The 25640-nt window shown below is 39.9% G+C and overlaps 1 protein-coding gene across 1 annotated transcript in view; it reads right to left on the reverse strand.

Annotated features, from left to right (window-relative positions):
* LOC308242792 (meiotic recombination protein REC114-like) overlaps positions 1-25640 on the reverse strand; it is a gene marked incomplete at both ends in the record, with an annotated part of 210888 nt that overhangs the window by 35197 nt on the left and 150051 nt on the right. Inside the window, one exon of the mRNA XM_080657362.1 lies at positions 2701-2784. Within this exon, the coding sequence (XP_080513488.1) occupies positions 2701-2784 (84 nt within the window). The remainder of the gene's footprint in view (positions 1-2700; positions 2785-25640) is intronic.

Here is a 25640-nt window from a genome sequence, read left to right on the forward strand (position 1 = left end):
ATTTTTTAAGTATCTACATGGCAGACACTGTTCAGTGCCATGAGGCTAGAAAAGCCAAACACTCATTTTGCCATGTGGGATGGCCACATTACATTATTTTTTTTCTAGTCCATGAGACAGAAATAGACATCTCCTAGGGGTTGTGGGAATTAGAGAGCTATATAGGAAAGTTTATGCTTTCCTTATAAAATGAACTGATGAAGTTGGTCTTCCTTGAACAGAAATAAAATAGAGCTGTAGTGCCATTTTGTAAATGTGAGGGAGAGGCCAAGGGAATTGCAAAGATGTTGACCTTGGCACTGTGAAGTTGCTGGGCCAAAGCTAGCTAGCGCTGCCTGTTTCTGGATTTCTTATTTAGTAAAATAATAATAATAATAATAATAATAATAATAATAATAATATTAAACCCCTATTTTGGGGGCCATTATACCTGGATTTTCTGTCACATGCATCTGAATGCTGATATAATACATATGCCTAGTAAAAGCTTCAAGATGTGAATATGATTGTTTCTTAATTAAATTTATTTGGATAATATTGGTTAGTGATAACATTCTAAGTTTCATGTGTACATTTTTAAAATATATCGGTATACTCTACTGTGTGCTCACCACCCGGAGTCTCATCTCCTGTCAGTATATATTTGACCCCCTTTACCTTCTTCATCCTCCCCCAACCTCCCTTTACCTACTGATACAGCTTTTTGTTGTCATTAATGTAATTATTATTTTTGAGTAGTTAAATTATGACTGGTTTTTATTTTGTTCTTTATAGTTAGTTAAAATTTAAATAGTAATATATAATCAGGAAAAAATTAAAACTCAAGTATCAGACATATGGCATGGTGTAACTTTAAAAAAAACACACATATACATTCATTCATCATGACACAGTCCTGGGCTGGGAGTCAGAAGATTAATGGGTGGCCCCGTTCTCTGACAGTTGGTTATAATTGTGGCTGTGGCTAAGGTTGAATTCACTTTCCTCCTGTGTAAAAGGGGGACAGGGGTTCATGAATTTTTTGAGTATGTGCTCCAGACCATTTTGGCAATCTGGTGAGGCCAGTGGGCCCCTTCTTAGAACAACGCTTTTAATTGCACAAAATACATAAGATTACAAAGAAAGCCAATTATACTGAAATGGTTTATTACAATATTAACATACTAATTTTTTGTGTGAACTAATAATACATATGCTTTCTTATTAACATGCTCAATAAAAAGATCTTAGTCCTAGGATGAATAACCACCATAATTCTGAGGTAGTGATGAGCATAAATGACATGTCAGATATCTGAAACAACTGTGATGGGATATGAAAATATCTGTTATTTCTATTGGTGCAAAAGTCTAATATGACTGGGCTGCTGCCTACATTCATAATTGAAGGAAAAGGTAAATTTCAATTAGAGGTCAGTGGAAATCCATGCAGTTCGTGGATCCCTGTATTCTTTGAGGACCCTTGGAGGACCTGTGTACTACAGGGTGAGCCCTTTCTATTAGATGCTCTTTAAAAAAAAAAGAAATATATATATATATATATATATATATATATACACACACACACATATATATATATACATATATATATGTGTGTATATATATATATATATATATGTATATATATATTATTGATTTTTTTACAGAGAGGAAGGAAGAGGGATAAAGAGTTAGAAACATCAATGAGAGAGAAACGTCGATCAGCTGCCTCCTGCACAACCCCTACTGGGGATGTGCCCGCAACCAAGGTACATGCCCTTGGTCCCAGGAATCGAACCTGGGACCCTTCAGTCAGCAGGCCGACGCTCTGTACACTGAGCCAAACCAGTTAGGGCTCTATTAGATGCTCTTGAAGACCTCTTCCGACTTTCAGTTTATGAGCCGTTAGAAATTAGAAACTCTCATCTAAATTTCAATATTATCTATTCAGTGAATGTTAACAGATTGTTTTTTTATAGCTAATTCAGAGAGAAAACAACCCAGGTGATTAGTTCACATGTTTCTTTGGTGAGGATTATTCTTTATGTTTAATAGAGGTAGACAGCAAATAAAAAAATGAATTTAATTTTTAATATTAAAGAGAAAAATGAAAAGATACATTCAGTGAAACACTGAAAAATACACAACTTTTGTTGTTGTTGTTAATCCTTACCTGAGGATATTTCCCCATTACTTTTTACAGAGAGTGGAAGGGAGGAAGGGAGGGAGAGAAAGAGAAACATGGACGTGAAAGAGACACATTGATTGGTTGCCTCCCACACATGCCCCCAGCAGGGCTGGATGGAATCTGCAACCCAGGTACATGCCCTGACCAGGAATCAAAACTGCAACCCATCTCTGCCTGACCTGACACTCTAACCACTGAGCCAAAAGTACACAAGTTTTTAACATCTAGTAAGGCAAATGATACAGTCCACTTCCCTTCACTTTGTGCTTGGGTGATGGAGCATGGCTGCCTGACTTTCTCAGACAGATCTGTCAGAGCCCTGACTCCTCAGTAACATCTTCTTACTAACTGGCTTCTACCTTTCTACAGTCCTTGTTTCATGTTCTGCTCATGATGCAAACCTTTCTTAAACATGTGTATTATTCCAGTACCATCTCACCTGCAGAGAGAAACTCCCAAACCCCCCATGTGCACATAGAAAATAAGAAGGGTGTGGTCAATTGCTTAAAAACAGTTGGCCACACAGCATCTTGCCTTTATCGTTGTTCCAAACAACAGACAATCCATGCGTCTCACAATCTTCAACCAGTTCTTGCTACCAATGAGTGAAAACCCTTCCTGAAACAAAACAATTAACAAAATTAGCAATAAAAGGGAAAGGGACGTGAAGAGTAGCTGTAGTGCAGAAAGCTATGTGGTTATTTATCTATAACTAGAGGCCGGGTGCATGAATTCGTGCACAGGTGTGGTCCCTTGGCCTGGCTGGCGATCAGGGCCGATTGGGGCTGTGGGAGGTTGGCAGGCTGTGGGAGGTTGGCTGTGGGAGTGCACTGACCATCAGGGGGCAGCTCCTGCATTGAGTATCTGCCCCCTGGTGGTTAGTGTGTGTCATAGCGACCGGTCGTTCTGCTGTTTGGTCAATTTGCATATTAGCCTTTTATTATATAGGATAATGTCTTATTATGGGCAAGGCCTCTAATTCAATTTTTTTTTTGGTCGTTAATGGGAGGAGTAGAATTTTCACTTGAGCCGAAGCTAAAATTGCCCTTAGCTCAAAAATCTGTATACCACTGAAACACATCCTGGTGAGGCTCAGTCTGAACCCCCACCCTGTCCTATTATGTGTATAAGTATTGGGAACCATCTTATCTCTTTAGTGAAAGGAACCTTTTTTTTTTTTTTTTTTTGAAAGGAACCTTTTGTTATGTTACAATGACTAACTCTATCTCATGAGTTGTGTTTTGGCTTAAAGCCTGTATCCAGTATTCATGTAGCAACTTCAGCTCTTCTGTTCAATATTTACCTGGAATATCTTTTATTTTATTTTCTCTAAATCTTTCTAGATTTTTATGTATTAGATTGGAATAGCCCATGGACACAGACAATAGGCTGGCAAGTCCTGGAAGGGGCGGGTGCAGGGTGGAGGAGATCAATGGGAGAAAAAAAAAAAACTAAAACAAAGGGACATCTGTAATATTTCAACAATAAAGATACATTTTAAATAAGGAAAATATCTTAGTTGAAAAGAGTTTTACGTGAAATAATATAAGTAATTGCTCTACACTGTACTTTATATTCTCAACTCGCAAAGAGATATTAATTGACCCTTTGTTCACTTAATATTAATTGACCCTATGTTCACTGACTGCAGGACTGACTTCTGTCATGCCGACCCAGCACTGGCTGTCACGGCGGCTGCGATCAGACCCTGCTTTTCTCTCCAGGCCTGATCGCAGCCCCCTCGGCAGTCACCATGGTGACCGGTGACTGCAGGACTGACTTCTGGTGTTCAGTTGAGCCTTCGGTTGTTTTGGACATGACGGACCCTGGCTCTTTATATACACTGAGTGGCCAGATTATTATGATCTCTGAACGCATAATAATCTGGCCACTCAGTGTATATCCTATGTAATAAAAGGCTAATATGCAAATTGTCCCCTCGACCAGGAGTTTCACCAGCAGGCAGGCCGGCCAATCACCCATGTCCCCTCCCCCTGGCCAGGCTGGCCAGACCCCACCCATGCACGAATTCATGCACCAGGCTATATATATATACACACACACTGAGTGGCCAGATGATTATGTGTTCAGAGATCATAATAATCTGGCCACTCAGTATATATAGATGTGTACACAGAGATGGCTTAGTATCCCAACTGCCAGGATGACCTCCTGATACATATGTCCCTGTGCCCCAGTGTTCTTCCTGCACAATCAACATGAATAGTCTCACTTTTTATTTCTTTTCTTAACCTTTCCATATTTAAAAACAAACTATTAAAGATAATAAATGTTTGTGGTCGGACTAGCTATAAATACTCTACTGTTCCTCTAGGATTTGCCAAAAGATGAGTTTACATTCCTAAAAGCCAAGGATTTCCATTATGCTAATTTATTAACTTATCTGACACATCCTAACTACACAGTGAGATTTATCTTCATAAAAATCTTATTGTCAGACTAGAGGCCCTCAGCCGAGCCTGCACCCTCTCCAATCCAGAACCCCTTCGGGGATGTCTGACTGCCAGTTTAGGCCCGATCCAAAACTGGCAGTCGGACATCCCTCTCGCAGTCCAAGACTGCTGGCTCCTAACCACTCACCTGCTTGCCAGCCTGATTACCCCTAACCACCTCTGCCTGCCAGCCTGGTCACCCCTAACCTCTCTGCCTGCCTACCCAATTGCCGCTAACTGTTACCCTGCTGGCCTGATCCCCCTAACTGCTCTCCCCTGCCAGCCTGGTCGCCCCTCACTGCTCTCCCCTGCCAGCCTGATCGCCCCTAACCACCTCTGCCTCATCCCCACCATCGTGGCTTTGTCTGGAAGAATACCCAGAAGATGTCTGGTCTAATTAGCATACTACCCTTCTATTAGTATAGATTCCTATAAACAGAAAGTTGAAGCAATTTGTTTTAGATGCTGAGTGTTTAGTTCAATCTGAGAAAAACAAACAAAAAAGGCAAAGGGTAGTAGAGGGCACACAAGTCTCGAAAGCTGGACAACAGTTGGATCCAAATGGAAAGATGAACTTTTTCTGTAGCTTATTAATAAAGTAAATCAAATTGACTCTAATGATTATGGCAGCTCTTGAACTCCAATTATGTTGTCAGCAGATTTCCTCAGTTAATCAGTCTGTTAAGTTTGAATATGGTTAGCATTTAGTAAAACAAATACACTGACAGAAAACTGATACACTGACAGTTTGTAAAACCTACACGCACACTGCCTTTCTACCAGGTAATGTCAGCCTACCCAACCCAGGGACGGCCGTTGTAGACCTCAAGAAATATTTCAGTCTTGGAAAACAAAAGAAAATGTTGTCCTTTATCCATTGGAACCCAGACAAAATCTCCATTCCTAAATCTGAGTAGGATAAAACTTTCATAGAAATTTATAGCCCAGGTGAACAGTGTAGGGTTAATTCCTTGACATTTTCATTAGAAAGAAGAGTCAATTGTAAAGTGTTGACTCTAAGAGTTTCATCATCAATAGTTGGTTTTCCTCTTTTTTAAAAATAATTTTATAAAATATATTTTTATTGATTTCAGAGAGGAAGGGAGAACGAGAGAGAGAGAGAAACATCAATGATGAGAAAGAATCATTGATTGGCTGCCTCCTGCATGCCCCCTACTAGGGATCAAGCCCACAACCCAGGGATGTGCCCTTGACCGGAATCAAACCCAGGACTCTTCAGTCTACAGACCGATGCTCTATCCACTGACCCAAATCAGCTAGGGTGACTTCTTCTTTTTAATACAAAATGAAATTAGGCAAACTATTTGTGATTTCTTCTTAAAACTCTCTTGGAATTAGCAAAGAGAGATTTGGTCATCCTATATAATAAAAGCCTAATATGCTAAGTGTCCAGTCATGCATTCAACCAACCAAAGCGTAATATGCTAATGACATGCTAAGGCCACTCTACCGCTCGCTATGACGTGCACTGATCACCAGGGGGCAGACAGTCGACCGGTTGTCCAGTCGCTATGACATGCACTGACCACTAGGGGGCAGATGCTCCAACTGGTAGGTTAGCTTGCTGCTAGGGTCTGGCTGATTGGGATTGAGTGAGATGGGCTGGACATGCCCTGGAGCCCTCCTGCGGTCCCTCCCTGGCTGGCCAACCTCCCACATCCCTCCCTGGCCCTGAACATGCACCAGTGGGGTCTGTCAGCCTGGCCTGCACCCTCTCACAAACTGGGACCCCTCACGGGATGTCAGAAAGCCGATTTTAGACCGATCCTGTAGTTCAGGCCAAGGGACCCCACTGCTGCACAAATTCGTGCACCGGGTCTCTAGTTATTATATAAAAAAACCTGTAGATCTAGTTTAAAACAGTAGTACATGGGGAATTGGCACTCAGACACCTTGCTGGTGTTAGTCGAAAGGGTACAGCTCTTATGGAGGGCAATTTGGCAATATCAAATATACAAATGCATTTATTCTTTAGTGCAGCAACCCCAATACTGGGAATTCATTTCATAGATCAACCTGTACATGTATTTAATGATGCATGGACTAAGTTAAGTATTCTGTATTTTTGATGGTAGAAGACTGAAAACTTAAGTATGCATCAATAGTGGACTGGTTAAATAAAGTATGGTACTATATACAGTGGAATACTACAAAACTGTAAAAAATATGGATGCAGTATACAGTGCTGTCCAGTAGAAACTTGAGTCACATATGTAATTTTAAATTTTCTTGTAGACACATATTAAAAACAAAAAGAAACTGATAAAATTTCAATATTTTATTTAACTTAATTGATCAAACATTATTTCAGAAACCCCACTGTATGGGAGAACATATTTGCAAATGTTATCACTGATAAAGGTTTAATCTCCAACATCTACAGACAGCTTATACAACTTAATAAAAAGAAGATAAATGATCCAATAAAAAAATGGGCAACGGACCTAAATAGAATCTTTTCGAAAGAAGACAGAAGGAAGGCCAAGAGACACATGAAAACATGCTCAAAGTCACTAATTATCCGAGAGATGCAAATCAAAACAACAATGCGATACCATCTCACACCTGTCAAAATGGCTATCATCAACAAATCAACAAACGACAAGTGTTGGCGAGGATGCGGAGAAAAAGGAACCCTCGTGCACTGCTGGTGGGAATGCAGACTGGTGCAGCCACTGTGGAGAACAGTATGGAGTTTCCTCAAAAAACTGAAAATGGAACTCCCATTTGACCCAGTAATCCCACTCCTAGGAATATATCCTAAGAAACCAGAAACACCAATCATAAAGGATATATGCACCCCTATATTCATAGCAGCACAATTTACAATAGCTAAGATTTGGAAACAGCCTAGGTGCCCATCAGCAGATGAGTGGATCCGAAAACTATGGTACATCTACACAATGGAATACTATGCTGCCATAAAAAAAGAAGGAATTCTTACCATTTGTAGGAACCTGGATGGAATTGGAGAACATTATGCTAAGTGAAATAAGCCAGTCAATGAAAGAAAAATACAACATAATCTCACTCATTTGTGGATAATAAAAAACATTATAAACTGATGAACAAAAAGATAGATACAGAGGCAGTAAAGCATCAAACAGACTCAAATTACAGCGGGAAGGTTAGGGAGAGGTGGGGGAAATAAGAGATCAACCGAAGGACTTATATGCATGCATATAAGAGTAACCAACGGATGCAAAACATTGGGGAGTGAGGGCATGTATGGGAGTGGGGTGGGGGTGGGGCAATGGTAAGATATGTACATATATAATACCTTAATAAAAAATAAAAATTAAAAAAATTTCAATATTTCATTTAATTTAATGGATAAAACATTATTTCAACATGTAAACAATGTAAAATATTATTAATAAAATATTTAATGTAAACTAAGTCTATGAAATATGATGCGAATTTTAAACTCACACCGTATCTCAATTCAGACACTGTATTTTCCATGGTTAAATTGAAATGTGTTGTAAAAAACAATAACATTGAGTTTAATGGGAATATACAGTATTTTATACTGCTTCCATTTTTAAATCAAAATTTAAATTAAATAAAATTTAAAATTCTGTCTTTTCTTTGTTTTTCTGTTTATTTTTTTAAAAAATAATTCTTTATTGTTGAAAGTATTACATATGTCCCATTTTCCCCCCCATTGACCCATTCCACCCCAAATCTGCCCCAAGCCCCAGTCCCTCAACGCCTCATTGTCTGTATCCATGGGCCATGCATATATGCATAAAAGGTCCTTGGTTGATTACCTCCCACACACCCACCCTCACCTGCCTTCCCTCCAAGATTCCACACTCTATTCCTTGCTTCCATGTCTCTGGATCCACTCCGTTCAAAAGTTTATTTTGTTAATTACATTCCACATATGAGGGAGATCATGTGATACTTGTCTTTCTCTGACTGACTTATTTCAATTAGCATAATACTCTCCAGGTCCCACCAGGCTGTCTCCAAGGGTAAGAGATTCTTCTTTTTTACTGCTGCATAGTATTCCATGGTGTAAATGTACCACAGCTTTTTTATTCACTCATCTACTGTTGGGCACTTGGGCTGTTTCCAGATCTTAGCTATTGTAAATTGGGCTACTATGAACATGGGGGTGCATACATTCTTTCTGATTGGCGTTTCGAATTTCTTAAAATATGTTCCTAAAAGTGGGATCACCGGGCCAAATGGCAGTTCCATATTTAATTTTTTGAGGAAGCTCCATACTGCTTTCCATAATGGCTGCATGAGACTGCATTCCCACCAGCAAGGTACTAGGGTTCCCTTTTCTCCACATACTCACCAGCACTTGTCATTTGTTCATTTGTTGATGGTAGCCATTCTGAAAGGTGTGACGTGATACCTAATTGTTGTTTCAATTTGCATCTCTCTGATGATCAGTGACTTTGAGCATTTTTTCATATGTCTTTTGGCCATCTGTATGTCCACTTTGGGGAAGTATCTATTTAGGTCCTTTGCCCATTTTTAAATCGGATTGTCTTCTTTTTGTTAAGTTGTATGAGTTCCTTATATATTTTGGATATTAACTAACCCTTTATCAGATGTATCATTGCCAAACATGTTCTCGTATACAGTGGGCTCCCTTTGTGTTTGTTTTCTTTTGCTGTGCAGAAGCTTTTTATTTCGATGTTGTTTCATTTATTTTCTCCTTAGTTTCCTTTGCCCAAGGAGATATATCCGTAAACATTGCTACAAGAGATGTCTGAGATTTTGCTGCCTATGGTTTCTTCTAGGATTTTTATGGTTTCACAATTTAGAGCATTTTATCTATTTTGAGTTTATTCTTGTGTATGGTGTTAGTTGGTGGTCTAATTTCATTTTTTGCATGTATCTGTTGACTTTTCCCCATACCATTTGTTGAAGAGGCTCTCTTAACTCCATTGTATGCTCTTGCCTCCTTTGTCAAATATTAATTGAGAGTAATGGTTTGGGTCAATTTCTGGGGTCTCTGTTCCATTCCATTGATCTATATGCCAGCTCTTGTGCCAGTACCAGGCTGTTTTGATTATCGTGGCTTTGTAGTATAACTTGAAATCTGGTACTGTTCTTTGTACTTCTTTCTCAAGATTGTTGCAGTTATTCAGGGTCTTTATTGATTCCATATACATTTTTGGAGTATTTGTTTTAGACCTGTGAAATATGCTGTTGGTATTTTAATAGGGATTGCATTGAATCTGTAGATTGCTTTCGGTAGGATGGACATTTTAATGATGTTGAGTCTACCAATCCATGAATATGGTATATTCTTCTACTTGTTTACATTTTCTTCTATCTCTTTTTTCAACATACTGTACTTTGACGAGTACAGGGGTTTGCCTCCTTGGTTAAGTTTACTCCTAAGTTATCTTAATGTTTTTGTTGTAATGGTAAATGGGATTGTTTAGTTTCTCTTTCTTAGAATCCATTATTGGTGTATAAAAAAGCCATCGATTTTTGGGTTTTGAGTTTGTATCCTGCTACATTGCCAAATTCATTTATTAAATCTAGTAGTTTTATGTTGGAGTATTTAGAGTAAGCATGTCAAATTCACGGCCCACGGGCTGCATGTGCTCACAATGAATATTTTTGCGGCCCAGCAAAAGAAACGTTTTAATAAAAATTTTGCAACTTAATTTTTACAATATCCTGTTATACATAATTATTAATAACAAACTACAATGTACACTAATGACTGATTACTATAATCGTGTTGCATTCATTTCCCTTATGCGCCTTAGGTGCAGGCGCACCATTTCTCTCCACTAATACTAACAGCAAATCTTTTAGCAGCCAATTGCCACGTCATTAGTCTTGGACTGACTTGTTTGGTGTTCACAACAGGAAATATTTTGCTTTTGGAGAACAAGAAAAATAGGTTTATTTGCATTACACTCAGTGTCTGATAAGCTAATGTTCAAGATAAAATATTAATTTTTATTAAAATGTTCTATTATTTTATGTTAACGATTACTCATTTATTTCAGCCCTTTGTATTCAGCATGTCTTTATCGAAATAAACCTACGTTTCTATGAAAATTGAAGCTTTTGTTTTTTTGCGGCCCACATAAACTTAAACCTTGTTCATGTGGCCTGTGTTAGCCTTTGAGTTTGACATGCTTGCTTTAGTGTTTTCTATGTACAATATCATGTCATCTGCAAATAATGAGAATTTTACTTCCCCCTTTCCAATTTGGATGCCTTTTATTTCTTTTTCTTGTCTTATTGCTACTTCCAGCACCATGTTGAATAAGAGTGGTGAAAGAGGGCATCCCTGTCTTGTTCCTGTTCTTAGGAGAAATGGTTTTAGTTTTTGCCCATTGAGTATGATGTTTGCTGTGGTTTTGTCATATGTGGCCTTTATCACATTGAGATATGCTCTCTCTATTCTCAATTTGCTGATAGTTTTTATCACAAATGGGTGTTGAATTTTGTTGAATGCTTTTTCTGTGTCTATTGATATGATCATGTGATTTTTGTCTTTCAATTTGTTTATGTGATTTATTACATTTAATGTTTTGCAAATATTGTACCACCCATGCATCCCTGGAATAAATCACACATGGTCATGGAGTATGATCTTAATATATTGCTGGATCTGATTTGCTGATATTTTGTTGAGGATTTGAGCATCTATGTTCATCAGGGATAGTGGCCTATAAGTCTCTTTCTTTGTACTGTTTTATCAGGTTTTGGAATTAGGATAATGTTGGCCTCAGAAAAAGAGCTTGGAAGAGTTCCTTCCTCTTGGATTTTTTTGGAACAGTTTGAGGAGTAGAGGTATTACTAGATATACCAGTTAATAATGGATTTTGTAATCAAAGAAGACATGACAATGTCAAGAGAAACATCAAAAGTGCTTTATTCAAAGTAATGTCCATCACTAGCTACACATTTCCCCCATCTTTCAGGTAATTTGTGGATACCGTCCCAATAGAACTTTTCTTGTTTTGAGGCAGACCATTCAGAGACCCAATTTTCCACTTCTTCATATGTTTTGAAGTGCTGCTCAGAAAGTGCGTGTGCCATCGATCGGAACAAGTAGTAATCTGAAGGAGCAAGGTCTGGTGAATACCGTGGGTGCATTAATACTTCCCAGGCAAGACCTTTTAATGTGTCTTTAACTGGTTTTGAAGTGTGTGATGGTGCATTATCATGAAGCAAAATTACTTTGCCCATTCTGGTCGTTTTACGGTCAAAGCGTGGTTCAAATTGATTATTTGTTGTCGGTAGATCAGTATTAACGGTTTCACCTGGTTTTAGAAGCTCATAATACACCACACCTTCCTGATCCCACCAAACACAGAGCATTGTCTTCTTTCTGAAGCGATTTGGCCTTGCAGTCGATGTTAATGGTTGACCTGGATCAAACCATGATTTTGTGCATTTGGGATTCTCAAAATAAATCCACTTTTCATCGCCAGTCCCAATTCGATGCAAAAAAGACTTTCTTTCGTGCCATTGAAGCAACATTTTGCTGATGACTTTTCGGTTTTCCATTTGTCTTTCATTCAGTTGATGTGGCACCCATTTTCCTTTAAAATCTTTCCCATTGCTTGTAAACGATCAGAAATTGTTTACTGAGCAACGTTTAAACTTCCTGCAAGCTGTTTAAGGATGTGACACACATCCAATAATGCTTGTAATTGTTGGTCTTCAAACTTTTTCTGTTAACCTAGATGTTCTTTGTCTTTCACATAGAAATCCTCACTTTTAAAGCTTTTAAACCAGCATTCACAAGTATCTTGAGATGGACCATGTTCACCATAAGCTTCCCGAAGTATACGATAACTTTCAGCAGCACTTATCTTCAAAATAAAGTAATGAATTAAAACTTCCCACAAATGCTCTTTTTGGCACGAAATTCGACATTTTTAAGCATAAAAATATCTATGATGTTAACACCTTCAGAAAACTTGACATATGAAGTTTTGAAGCTTGCTGTCAATACAACAAAATAGCATACCTATCAAATTGCATATATATCAACATATGTGTAACTTCATTTATTGAAAAAAATCCGCATTATTAACTGGTACACCTAGTAGTTCCTTGAATTTTTGGTAAAGTTGTCCAGACTAGGGCTTTTATTTGTTGGGAGTTGTTTTTTTATTATTACTGTTTCTATTTCGTCAGTTGTTATTGGCCTATTCGGGTTTTCTGATTCTTCCTGATTCACTCTTGGGAGATTGTATTTTTCTAGGAATTTGTCCATTTCATCTACAGTTTCCAGCTTGTTGGATACAGATATTCATAGTATTTTCTTACAATACTTTGTATTTCTGTGGTGTCAATGGTTACTTCTCTGCTTTCATTTCTGATTTTACTTATTTGGGTCCTCTCTCTCTGTTTCTTGATGAGTCTGGCTAATGGTTCATCAATTTTTTTATCCTTTCAAAGAAGCAGCTCCTGTTTTCATTGATTTTTTATACTTTTTTTTTTTAAATCTCTATGTCATTTATTTCTACTGCAATCTTTATTATTTCCTTCCTTCTACTTACTCAGAACATTTCTTATTGTTCTCTCTCTAGTTCTTTAAGTTCTAGGGTTAAATAGCTTATTGTTGATTTTTCTTGTTTTTTGAGGCAGGCCTGTAGTGCTATCAATGTCCCTCTCAGGACTGCTTTAGCTGTGTTCCAGAGGTTTTGGGTTTTTGGTGTGTTCATTTTCAGTAAGTTTTTGATTTCTTCCTTGATCTTGTGGTAAGCCATTGTTTAATAACATGCTGTTTAGCTTCCAGGTATTTGAATGTTTTTGGGTGTTTCTACTGTAGTTGATTTCTTATTTCATTCCACTGTGATCTGAGAAGATGCTTGATATGATTTCAATCTTCTTGAACATCTAGAGAGTTGTTTTGTGTCCTAACATGTGGTCTATCATTGTGAATGATCCATGTGCATTTGAGAAGAATGTATATTCTGCAGCTCTGCAGTACAATGTTCTATAAATGTCTATTAAATCCATCTGATCCAGTGTGTCTTTTAGAGTCACTGTTTTCTTGGTAATTTTTTGTCTGGAAGATCTATTTAGTGAAGTCAGCAGGGTATTAAAGTCCCCTACTATGACTGTATTATTGTTAATCTCTCCCTTAAAATCCCCTATTTATAAAATCTTCTATTAAGTTACATATTTAGGTGCTCATATATTGGGTGCATATATGTTTACCACCATTATATCCTCTTTTTGGGTTGATCCCTTTAGTATGTAGTGACCTTTGTTGTCTCTTGTGATGGACTTCATCTTGAAGTCTACTTTGTCAGATATGAGTATTGTTACTCCAGCTTTTTATTCTTCTCCAATTGCATGGAAAAATTTTTTCCATCTCTTCACTATCATCCTTTTTGTGTCTTTTGTTCTGAGGTGAATCTCTTTTAGAAAGCATATAGTTGGGTCATGTTTTTGTATCCATTCAGCTACACTATACCTTTTGATTGGAGCATTTAATCCATTTACATTTAAGGTTATTTTTGATAGGTACTTATTTATTGCCACTTTAATTATGTATGCCTAGCTTTCTCTCTCTATTTCTTCTTCACATTACAGCAGTCCTATTAGCATTTCTTGTAATGCTGGCTTGGTGGTGATGTATTCCTTTAGCCTTTTTTTTTTGTCCAGGAAGCTCTTTATTTGACCATCTATTTTGAATGATAGCCTTGCTGGATGTAGTAATCTTGGTTTCAGATTCTTACTTTCCATTACCTTGAGTACTTCATGCCATTCCCTTCTGGCCTGTAGACTTTCTGATGAGAAATTAGGTGTCAGCCTATGGGAGCTCCTTTGTCGGTAAGTTTTCTTTTCTCTTGCTGCTTTTAATATTCTCTATTTGTCTTTAATTTTGCATTTTAGTTATGATGTGTTGGGGCGTGGGCCTGTTTGGGTTCTTCTTGCTTGAGATTCTCTGTGCTTCCTGAACTTGTGTGACTTTTCCCTTTACCAGGTTAGGGAAGTTTTCTGCACTTATTTCTTCAAACACATTCTTTACCCCTTTCTCCCTTTCTGCCTCTTCTGGCACACCTGCTATTTGAATATTGTTACATTTCACATTGTCCCATAGCTATCTTAAGCTGTCCTCCTGTTTTTTAATTGTTTTTTCTTTTTGATTCTCTGATTGAGTGATTTTTTTCAACCGTGTTTTCTACTTCACTGATTCAATCCTCAGCTTCCCCTAATCTGCTGTGTATTCCTTCCAATGTGTTCTTTTATATATATTGATTGATTGATTTCAGAAAGGAAGGGAGAGGAGAGACAGAAACATCAATGATGAGAGAGAATCATTGATTGGCTGCCTCCTGCATGCCCCCTACTGGGAATCGAGCCAGCAACCCAGGCATATGCCCTTGACTGGAATCGAACCTGGGACCCTTCATTCAGTCCACAGGCTGATGCTCTATCCACTGAGCCAAACCAGCTAGGGCCAACGTGTTCTTTATTTGTGTTATGTCATTCTTTATTTCTGTTTTCATAGTTACTATATCTTTTCTCATGCTATTGAGCATCTTTACCATCATTATTCTGAGCTCTATGAGATAAATTTCTTATCTCCATTTCATTTATCTCTTCTTCTGGAGAAATTTCTCATTCCTTCACTAGGGTTTTCTTCCTTTGCTCATTTTGGCTGTCTGTTTGGCTTTGTGACTAAGTATTAGGTAGATCAGTTATGCCTCTCAATCTCTAGTGTAGGCCAGTGTCAGATGCTGTTTCTGACTAATTAGATCAGGCAACGACTCACAGACTCCAGAGACCATCTCTGCCTACAGACTGATAGGATTCCATCTTTAATTGCCCTCAGGCAATCGTGCACAGGTGTGACAAGAGTTTTTTCTCAACAGGGTGGGCAATTGCTCTGTCTGGAGGCTTATTGTTATTCTCAGTCTTTTAATAGGCCTTAGCCACCTCACACTGTGGGCAAGGTGTTTTCCAATAGGGTGGATCTACTCTCTTCCCCCCAAAAAAGGCCACCTGTATAACAAATGTCTGCGTGAGAAATATGACCTCAGCACACATCACAGGAAACTTCTGAGCTCTAACCCCAGAGCCTCGGATCCTGGCTTCTGCTCACACAGCTCCAGTTCATTCTGCCCTCCCTCTGCTGGAGCACAAGGTGGGTGGCTCCACAGGGAATTTTGTGTGTTGGCCCTTTAAGAGGGTGCCTGCATTTTTAGTCATCTCTCCCTGGCAGACAGCAACCCTGCTGCTTTTCACAGCCAGATGTTATGTGGGCACCCTTCTCAGTTCTGGTGCTCTCTGCTGGGGGTGACAGCATGGGGATTAGACCCCCGAGTTCTCAGTGGCAACCCCCAGTAGCTGAGATATCTCTCCAGAATTTCAGTTTCTGTCTGTGGGTGCCCAACCATCCCTTTCGTGCCTCCGCTCCTCCTACCAGTCTCTATACAGTCTCTCTTCTGTCTTTGTATTTTAAGTGCTCAGTAGCTACATATGGCCCATAGCTACCTTCTTAGACCATAGTTCTAGATATATTGATCTCTGAGGTATACTGTTCAGCAAAAAAGCAAGCTACAGAACAATGTCTATAATACACTACATTTTGTATAAGAAAGGGAGGGAACATAGTCATGTGCAACAACATTTTCATTAATAGCAGACTGCATATCCAATGGTGTTCCCATAAGTTATAATGGAGCTGGAAAATCTTTATCACCTAATGACATCATAGCCATTGAATATTATAGCACAGTACATTACTCACGAGTTTGTGGTGATGCAGTGTAAACAAACCTACTGTACATCTGGTCACATAAAAGTGCAACACACACAATTGCAGTAGTAGGTTGTGTAAGTGCACTCTGATGTTCACATAGAATGAAATCGCCCAATGACACTTTTCTCAGAACATATCCTGTTAGCTAAGCAGCATGTGATTGTATTCTTATTATTTGCTTGGATTTACATTAAAAAATGGATCAGTACACAAGAGACTAATAAAAATAGTCATCTGGCCCTAACCGGTTTGGCTCAGTGGATAGAGTGTTGGCCTGTGGACTGAAGGGTCCCAGGTTCGATTCCGGTCAAGGGCATGTACCTTGGTTGCGGGCACATCCCCAGTAGGAGGTGTGTAGGAGGCAGCTGATTGATGTTTCTCATCAATGTTTCTACCTCTCTATCCTTCTCCCTTCCTCTCTGTAAAAAATCAATAAAATATATTTAAAAAAATAATCATCTGTAGGGAGTGGGTGTTAACAGTATAGATGGGGACAGGGGTGTGAGTAAGATGTTTTACTGTATGCCTTTTTACATTGTTTTGACTTTTTGAACCACGTGCATGTATACAGGGATATTTGTACGAACAAAGATACCCATTCCAATATGACACAAACTCAGAGACGGGGTTGAAGCAAGACCTAAAGAAATGCTAAGACTATGGGAACTCTGTACTATCTTTAAAACTTTTCTGTAAATCTAACACTATTCTAAAATAAACAATTATTACAAAGTAAAAGAAATGACAGCTCTTGGCCCTGGCCTGATCTTACCTCTCCCCATGTCTAGTCCATTGGGTCCTTTGGGACTTCTTCACTCTGTGATTTCACAGATCTCTCCTTGTAAACTTGCCTGATTGGAACGTGACAGTGTTTCTACACACACGTTGCCACTTCTGCATGTTGTTGCCTCAGTGAGTGTCATTACACACCAGCCAGTCACCCAAGTGATCAACCTGGTATCATGCCTGACTCCTTTTTTCCTCACTCCTCCCCCAATACCAATCAATCCCCAAGGACTTCTTATCCTCAAACAGATTTTTCACCTGACCCTTCTCCCCATTTACAGTCATGGCCACATCAGGGTTCCACGACTTCTTCCCATAATTACTACAATATCTTCCTAACTCCTCCAGGTCCAATTTCTCAATACACTGCCAGAGGATCTTCGTGAAATAAAAATCTGACATAGTCACTCCCTTTCAATGTAGTCATTCCTTCTCCGCCCCCATCCCACCCCCACCCTGCCACCAGAAACACCCACAGGATAAAACCCACTTCCCTCTCTATTATATGGCTTCTACCTTTCATGAGTGATTTCCTTCAGCTCTCATACAAAGAGACTAGAGCCATACTTAACTCCCTGTAGTTCTGCAAACATGTCATGCTCCTCTCACATTGATTTCATTGTACAGCTTGTTCCTGAAATGCCCTTCCTTTTTCACTCAATTTTGAAAACTCAGCTTTATCTCAACCACTAGAGGCCGAATGCACGAAATTCTTGCATGGGGGTGTGTGTCCCTGAGCCCAGCCTGCACTCTCTCCAATCTGGGACCCCTTGAGGGATGTCCGACTGCCCGTTTAGGCCCGATCCAGGTAGGATCGGGCCTACCTGGATCGGGCCTAAACGGGCAGTCGGATAGCCCTCTCACAATCCAGGACTGCTGGCTCCCAACTGCTCGCCTGCCTGCCTTCCTGATTGCCCCTAACTGCTTCTGCCTGCCAGCCTGATCACCCCCTAACCACTTCCCTGCCAGCCTGATTGATGCCTAACTGCTCCCCTGCCAGCCTGTTTGCCCCTAACTGCCCTCCCCTACAGGCCTGGTCACCCCTAACTGCCCTCCCCTGCAGGCCTGGTCGCCCCCCAACTGCTCTCCCCTGCAGGCCTGGGTCCCTCCCCGCCCAACTGCCCTCCCCTGCAGGCCTGATCACCCCTAACTGCCCTCCCCTGCAGGCCTGGTCCCTCCCAACTGCCCTCCCCTGCTGGCCATCTTGTGGTGGCCATCTTGTGTCCACATGTGGGCAGCTATTTTGACCACATCGGGGCAGCCATCTTGTGTGTTGGAGTGATGGTCAATTTGCATATTACTCTTTTATTAGATAGGATTCTTCACAAGGCAAGGTTGGCTGACCCCTCAGATGTCTATGCTCTCACAAGATCTGTTGTACTTATCATGCTCTATTATAACTAGTTATATGTTTTCCTCCCTGATTATAATGAGAAGAAACCCCTAGGCTGGGTGAGGCCAGTTCTAGAACATGTCTTATCAACCCTCAAATCCCCAGCAACTACCACAATGTTTAGCAAATGCTACCGGGTCAGTCCCAGTAACCACTCAGATCAAGACTGTACCGTGGCCATGTAGGAACAGCTGTGGCCTTCCTCCCTGACAGCACGTCTTACTAGTATTTGAGCCATTTTATGGTTCAAATTTGTCCAAGCCATTTTGCCTTAGACTTCATACATCTCTTCTCTCTGCCTCAACCCCTTGACTTTTTGCTTAGTTAGCCTCTAATCATTGATCATTTCACCCCTAATCTCAATTAGGTCACTCTGTTACACTTTCCCATAGCACTTGACTTTTTTCTTTTATAGTATTTCTCTCTCTCTCTCTCTCTCTCTCTCTCTCTCTCTCTCTCTCTCTCTCGATTATTTACTTCACATCTGTTTTTTCACTAGGCTATAAGCCCCATGCAGGCAGGGGCTATGTCTGGTTTTCTCACTACTATGTGTGTGTGTGGTGTTTGATACTAGAAGATGATTCATGTTTTGTTGAGTAAATGAACTAAAGAATAAAACTCTGTTAAAATTAACAGTATTTCATGCCAGCATCATCTCTTGGGGGCATTGTGGTCCACCAATTTATTGCCTATCGAATGATGTAGAACATCTTATTTTATTTGAAATACACTAATTGTGTTTAGGATTCAGAAAGCCCTTTTTCATTGTAATGTTTTGGGATTTAGTAAAGAAGTCTGTGTACCTAACCACTTGTCATTCATATATTCCTGGATTTTTAATAACTGCTCTTCCTATCTTGAAAAATCCATTTCGTTGAATTTTCTTTAAGGCTTATCCATCTGGTGAATTCAGTTTAGCTCACCTACTGACTCTTTTCTGCAGCATTTCCTGAATTAGTTAAGTGACCTGCTATGTGCTCCCAACAAAATGCCATTACTTAAACCCTCACTGACCATCATGAGTTCCTGCCGTGGCTGCCCACTGTGCCAGGGGTTAAAAACAGGCACAAAATCTTCCCAAGGGAAGAATACATCAGAATGCCCAGGAGTTTCTCCCCTTTGTGTTTAAGATACTGGCTCCCCATCCAGTCAAAAATCACTGCTATAAGAAGCCACCGTTAACTGATGAGAATCTGTCATATTCTTTTTAAGTGCTGGGGTGGAAAAATGGTTGGGAAGGAAAAGAGGGCAGAGTACTCTAGGGAATATCAAATTATCATCAGACAAAAGACCAGAAGCCAATACCAACTAATTATGTCCAGGACAGAGAAATGTGGAAGCTAAGAGGGGTGAGACTTTCAAGTAAAGAATGGTCAGTAGTGTCAGGGGACTCAGAGGATGGAGTGAAATTAAGGGCTAAAAAGTCTGCACTGAATTCAGCAGTCAGGAGATGTATACACTACAATGTCTGTGTGTGTGTCTGTCACTCTACCCCTCTTTTAGGCTCCTACTTTATTGCAAACTCCACAAGAGGAAGAACTGTGTTTTCATTTTTGTACCGTGCATGTCTGTTGAATAACAAAAGAAGGCCAATGTCTGGCATCCCTACCCCTGTTTTCTTCGATCACACACTGACCTATCTTCTTATGCTGTCCATCTCTGACACAGTGGCCAGAATGCCACATGATTCCAAGGTGAGGTGCCACACCACATGCTTAAATAAAGAGACCCTCAAGCTTTTGGTTTTTAAGTTTTTGAATTATAAAGTTCCATTTTTCATTTTAGTTACCCATATTCTCCTTGGCTCTTGTTTTCATAAATAATTAATAAAGATAAATAAAGGAAGCCATTTAAAGAAGGGAGAGCCCTGGCTGGTGTGGTTCAGTTGGTTGAGTGTTGTCCTGTGCACCGAGAGGTCACTGGTTCAATTCTGGTCAGGGCACATACTCAGGTTGTGGGTTCAATCCCTCGTGCACGAGGCAACCAATCAATGTTTCTCTCTCACTTCGATGTTTCTCTTTCTCTCATCCTCTCTCTCTAAAAAATCAGTAAAAAACATGTATTTTTTAAAGGGAGAAAAATAATGGATGCAAAGATTATATGTAGACAACCTGATGTCCAAGGATGGTGGTAAAAAACTACCTGTGCCCCCCCAATTTTCCTTGCTGTAGATTGTCATTGAGTTAGTTTCTTTAATGCTTCAGACACCTCTCAGCTCTGACTTCACTCACCAGTTTGAGCAGGCCAGGAGGGCATCATGTGGATCACTGGCACTTTGTAGGTAATTAATTAGCTTTAAAACCATGCCAGATGTGATCCTAAGTGCTTTGAAGAAAACATAGCAATTTACTTTTATGGAAATGATCAAGTGCTCATACTTGCTACAAATATCCTGATTCAGAGGAAATAGCATAGGAGACTATGGTTACAAAAATAACTTGATGACTAATCACTTGACAATCCATATGGTCCCCAAGCCCAGATACCAAAAGGCTTCTTGATAAATGTGAGGTGTTTAGGTGTCAAGTGATTTATTTAAAAACTAGAGGCCTGGTGCACAAATTCGTGTATGGGTGGGGTCCCTCAGCCTGGCCGGTGATGGGGCCATCTTGCCCAGTCCAGGGGAGGGACCGTGGGAGGTTGGCTGGCCACAGGAGGTTGGCTGGCCACAGGAGGTTGGCTGGCCATGGGAAGTTGGCTGTGGGAGCACACTGACCACCAATGAGTAGGCTCCTGCATTGAGTGTCTGCCCCGTGGTGGTCAGCGCACATCGTAGCTACTGGCTGCTTGTCTGGTGGTAACAGTTGCTTAGGTTTTTATATATATAGATTAGATCCTGGCTTAAGCCTCAGGGTTCTTCTTCTGACTAACTTTCCCTGGAGCTCAGGGTTTGTGAGGTTCAAATTACACTGAAAACAGGAAAAAAATATCCTCAATAAATGATCTGCTACAGAATATAAAGATAAGGTGCAGAGAGATGAAAGCGAGCAAAAAAATTGGGGCATTTTAAAATTAAATTTTCAATAATCCCAACCAATTGTTATTTATTAAGCTAATAAAAGGGAGCAATATTGTAGACAATAAAAAATTAGTTTATAGCTGGGTTTGAGGATTAGATTTTTTTAAATTTTATTTTATTGTTTAAAGTATTACATATAGTAGTACATATATCTCCTTTTTTCCCCATTGACCTTCCCCCAGTCTCCCTTACCCCCTGTCGCATGCCCTCATCGCCCCCCTCGCCCCCACCACAGTGTCTTGTGTCCATTGGTTGTGCTTATATGCATGCATACAAGTCCTTTGGTTGATCTCTTTCCCCGCCTCCCCAACACTCCCCAACCTTCCCACTGGAATTTTACAGTCTGTTCGATGCTTTACTGCCTCTGTATCTATCTTTTTGTTCATCAGGTTATAATGTTCTTTATTTTCCATAAATGAGTGAGATCATGTGGTATTTTTCTTTCATTGCCTGGCTTATTTCACTTAGCTAATGCTCTCCAGTTCCATCCATGCTGCTGCAAATGGTAAGAATTCCTTCTTTTTTATACCAGCATAGTATTCCATTGTGTAGCTGTACCATAGTTTTCGAATCCACTCATCTGCTGATGGGCATTTAGGCTGTTTCCAAATCTTTTTATTTATTTTTTATTTTATTTTTATTTTTTAAATTTAATAAATCTTTATCCATCAGATTATTACAATTGTTCCACTTTTTTCCCCGATAGCTCCCCTCCACCTGGTTCCCACCCCACCCTCTGCTCTTACCCCCCCAAACTGTCCTCATCCATAGGTGTACGATTTTTGTCCAGTCTCTTCCAGCACACCCCACACCCCTTTCCCCCTGAGAATTGTCAGTCCACTCCCTTTCTATGCCCCTGATTCTATTATATTCACCAGTTTATTCTGTTCATCAGATTTTTTTATTCACTTGATTTTTAGATTCACCTGTTGATAGGTATGTATTTGTTGTCCATAATTTTTATCTTTACCTTTTTCTTCTTCTTCCTCTTCTTTAAGAATATCTTTCAGCATTTCATATAATACTGGTTTGGCAGTGATGAACTCCTTTAGCTTTTTCTTATCTGTGAAGCTCTTTATCTGACCTTCAATTCTGAATGATAGCTTTGCTGGGTAGAGTAATCTTGGTTGTAGGTTCTTGCTATTCATCACTTTGAATATTTCTTGCCACTCCCGTCTGGCCTGCATAGTTTGTTTTGAGAAATCTGCTGACAGTCATATGGGTGCTCCCTTGTAGGTAACTAACTGTTTTTCTCTTGCTGCTTTTAATATTCTCTCTTTGTCTTTTGCTCTTGGCATTTTAATTATGATGTGTCTTGGTGTGGTCCTCTTTGGATTCCTTTTGTTTGGGGTTCTTTGCGCTTCCTGGACTTGTAAGTCTATTTCTTTCACCAGGTGGGGGAAGTTTTTGGTCATTATTTCTTCAAATAGGTTTTCAGTATCTTGCTCTCTCTCTTCTTCTGGCACCCCCATAATTTGGATGTTGGTACGCTTGAAGTTGTCCCAAAGGCTCCTTACACTATCTTCATGTTCTTGGATTCTTTTTTCTTTACCGGTTGGGTGTTTTTTGCTTTTTTGTATTTCAAATGTATGCGATCCTCTAGTCTGCTGTTAGATCTCTGTATAATATTTTTTATTTCAGTCAGTGTATGCTTAATTTCTAGTTGGTCCTTTTTCATACCCTTGAGGGTCTCGCTAAATTTATCGAACTTTTCTGGAAAATTCTTGAAAAACCTTATAACCGTGATTTTGAACTCTATATCCAGTAGTTTGCTTTCCTCCATTTCTTTCATTTGTGATCTGTTTCTTTGTCTCTGCATTTTGGTTGATTCCCTGAGAGTGGCTTTGTGTGCTAGGTGTCCTGTAGGGCCCAGTGGCTCAGCCTCCCCAGTTACCTGAGGTGGACACTCTTGGTGCATCTTTTTGTGGGCTGTGTGCACAGTCTTGTTGTAGTTAAGCCTTGATTATTGTTGGTATCACTGGGTGGAATTGACCTCCAGGCCAATAGGCTGTGAGGATCAGCTGTGTCTAGCTGGGAGAACTTCTGTGCTGGAGACAGCCTTATGAGACAAGACTTGCAAAGCCTCTGTGCTCAGCTTGGATGGGGCAGAGTCTCAGGGTGGAGCAGACAGCATTGGTTTCCTGTCAGCCCTGCCCTAATAAGCCCCTGTGTCTCAGTGTCCCATGGTAATGATAATCGCTGCAAGCACCTCTGAGAGAAAGCCGCCCTGGAGTTCCACCCACTGCCAGACAGTACAGTTTTCCCCAGATGAGTCTGGGTCCCCAGAGTCTCGCCTGGAACTGGAGTTCAGTGCAGTAGGGAGCTTTTGTCTCCGTGCCACTTGAGAAAGCCAGCTGCGTACTCAGTTGCCTTCTGCGGTTCCTCTGAGTCTCAGTGTGCTTTTCTCTTTCCTGAAAGCCCAGTTTCACCCCGTATGAGTCTGGGTCCCCAGAGGCTCGCCCGGAACTGGAGTTCAGCACATTCAGGAGCTTTTGTCTCCCTCCCGCTTGAGAAAGCCAGCCGCACACTCAGTTGCCAGTCCTCTCCGCATGCGCGTCTCAGTACCTCTGCCTCCTGCAGCTCCTCTGAGTCTCAGTGTGCTTTTCTCTTTTCTTCTAGTTGTAGAATTTCCACTCAGCCAGCCTTCCTGTGGTTCTGGATGATGTCCGTTTTTTCTTTTAGTTGTAGATTTGAAATTGTTGTGCGAGGCTGTAGTTTAGGTGTTTACCTATGATGCCATCTTGGTTTCTCTGTTTCCAAATCTTAGCTATGGTGAATTGTGCTGCTATGGACATAGGGGTGCATATATCCTTTCTGATTGGTATTTCTAGTTTCTTGGGATATATTCCTAGAAGTGGGATTACTGGGTCAAATGGGAGTTCCATTTTTAGTTTTTTGAGGAAAATCCATACTGTTCTCCACAGTGGCTGCACCAGTCTGCATTCCTATCAGCAGTGCACGAGGGTTCCTTTTTCTCCGCATTCTCGCCAGCACCGGTCATTTGTTGATTTGTTGATGATAGCCATTCTAACAGGTGTGAGATGGTACAGCATTGTCATTTTGATTTGCACCTCTCGAATAATTAGTGACTTTGAGCATGTTTTCATATGTCTCTAGGCCTTCCTTATGTCTTCTTTCAAAAAGTATCTATTTATGTCCCTTTCCCATTTTTTTATTGGATCATTTATCTTCCTTTATTAAGTTGTATGAGTTCCCTGTAAATGTTGGAGATTAAACCTTTATCAGTGATAACATTTGCAAATATGTTCTCCCATACAGTGGGTTTTCTGTTGTTATGTTGATGGATTCTTTTGCTGTGCAAAAGCTTTTTATTTTGATGTAGTCCCATTTGTTTATTTTCTCTTTAGTTCCCATTGCCCTAGGAGCAGTATCAGTGAAGAAATTGCTTCGGCATATGTCTGAGATTTTGCTGCCTGTGGATTTCTCTAGTATTTTTATGGTTTCCTGTCTTATGTTTAAGTCCGTTATCCATTTTGAGTTTATTTTTATGTATGGTTTAAGTCAGTGGTCTAGTTTCATATTTTTGCATGTATCTGTCCAATTTTCCCAACACCATTTATTGAAGAGACTGTCTTGACTCCATTGTATGTTCATGCCTCCTTTGTCAAATATTAGTTGAGCATAGTGGTTTGGATAGAAATCTGGGTTCTCTATTCTATTTCATTGGTCTATATGTCTGTTCTTGTGCCAGTACCAGGCTGTTTTGAGAAGAGTGGCTTTGTAATACAGCTTGATATCTGGTATTGAGATCCCACCTACTTTGTTCTTCTTTCTCAGGATAGGTATGGCTATTCGAAGTCTTTTTTTTTTATTCCAGATGAATTTTTGGAGAGTTCTTTCTAGGTCTGTGAAATATGCCATTGGTATTTTAATGGAGAGTGCATTGAATCTATAGATTGCTTTTTGTAGTGTTCACATTTTAATGATGTTGATTCTACTAATCCATGAACATGATATGTTCTTCCATCTGTTTATGTCTTCTTCTATCTCTTTTTTCAGTGTTCTGTAGTTTTCTGCATATAGGTCTTTTACCTCCTTAGTTAAGTTTATTCCTAG

The sequence above is a fragment of the Plecotus auritus genome (assembly GCF_963455305.1).
Source record: "Plecotus auritus genome assembly, chromosome: 1".
Classification (NCBI taxonomy): Eukaryota; Metazoa; Chordata; class Mammalia; order Chiroptera; family Vespertilionidae; genus Plecotus; species Plecotus auritus.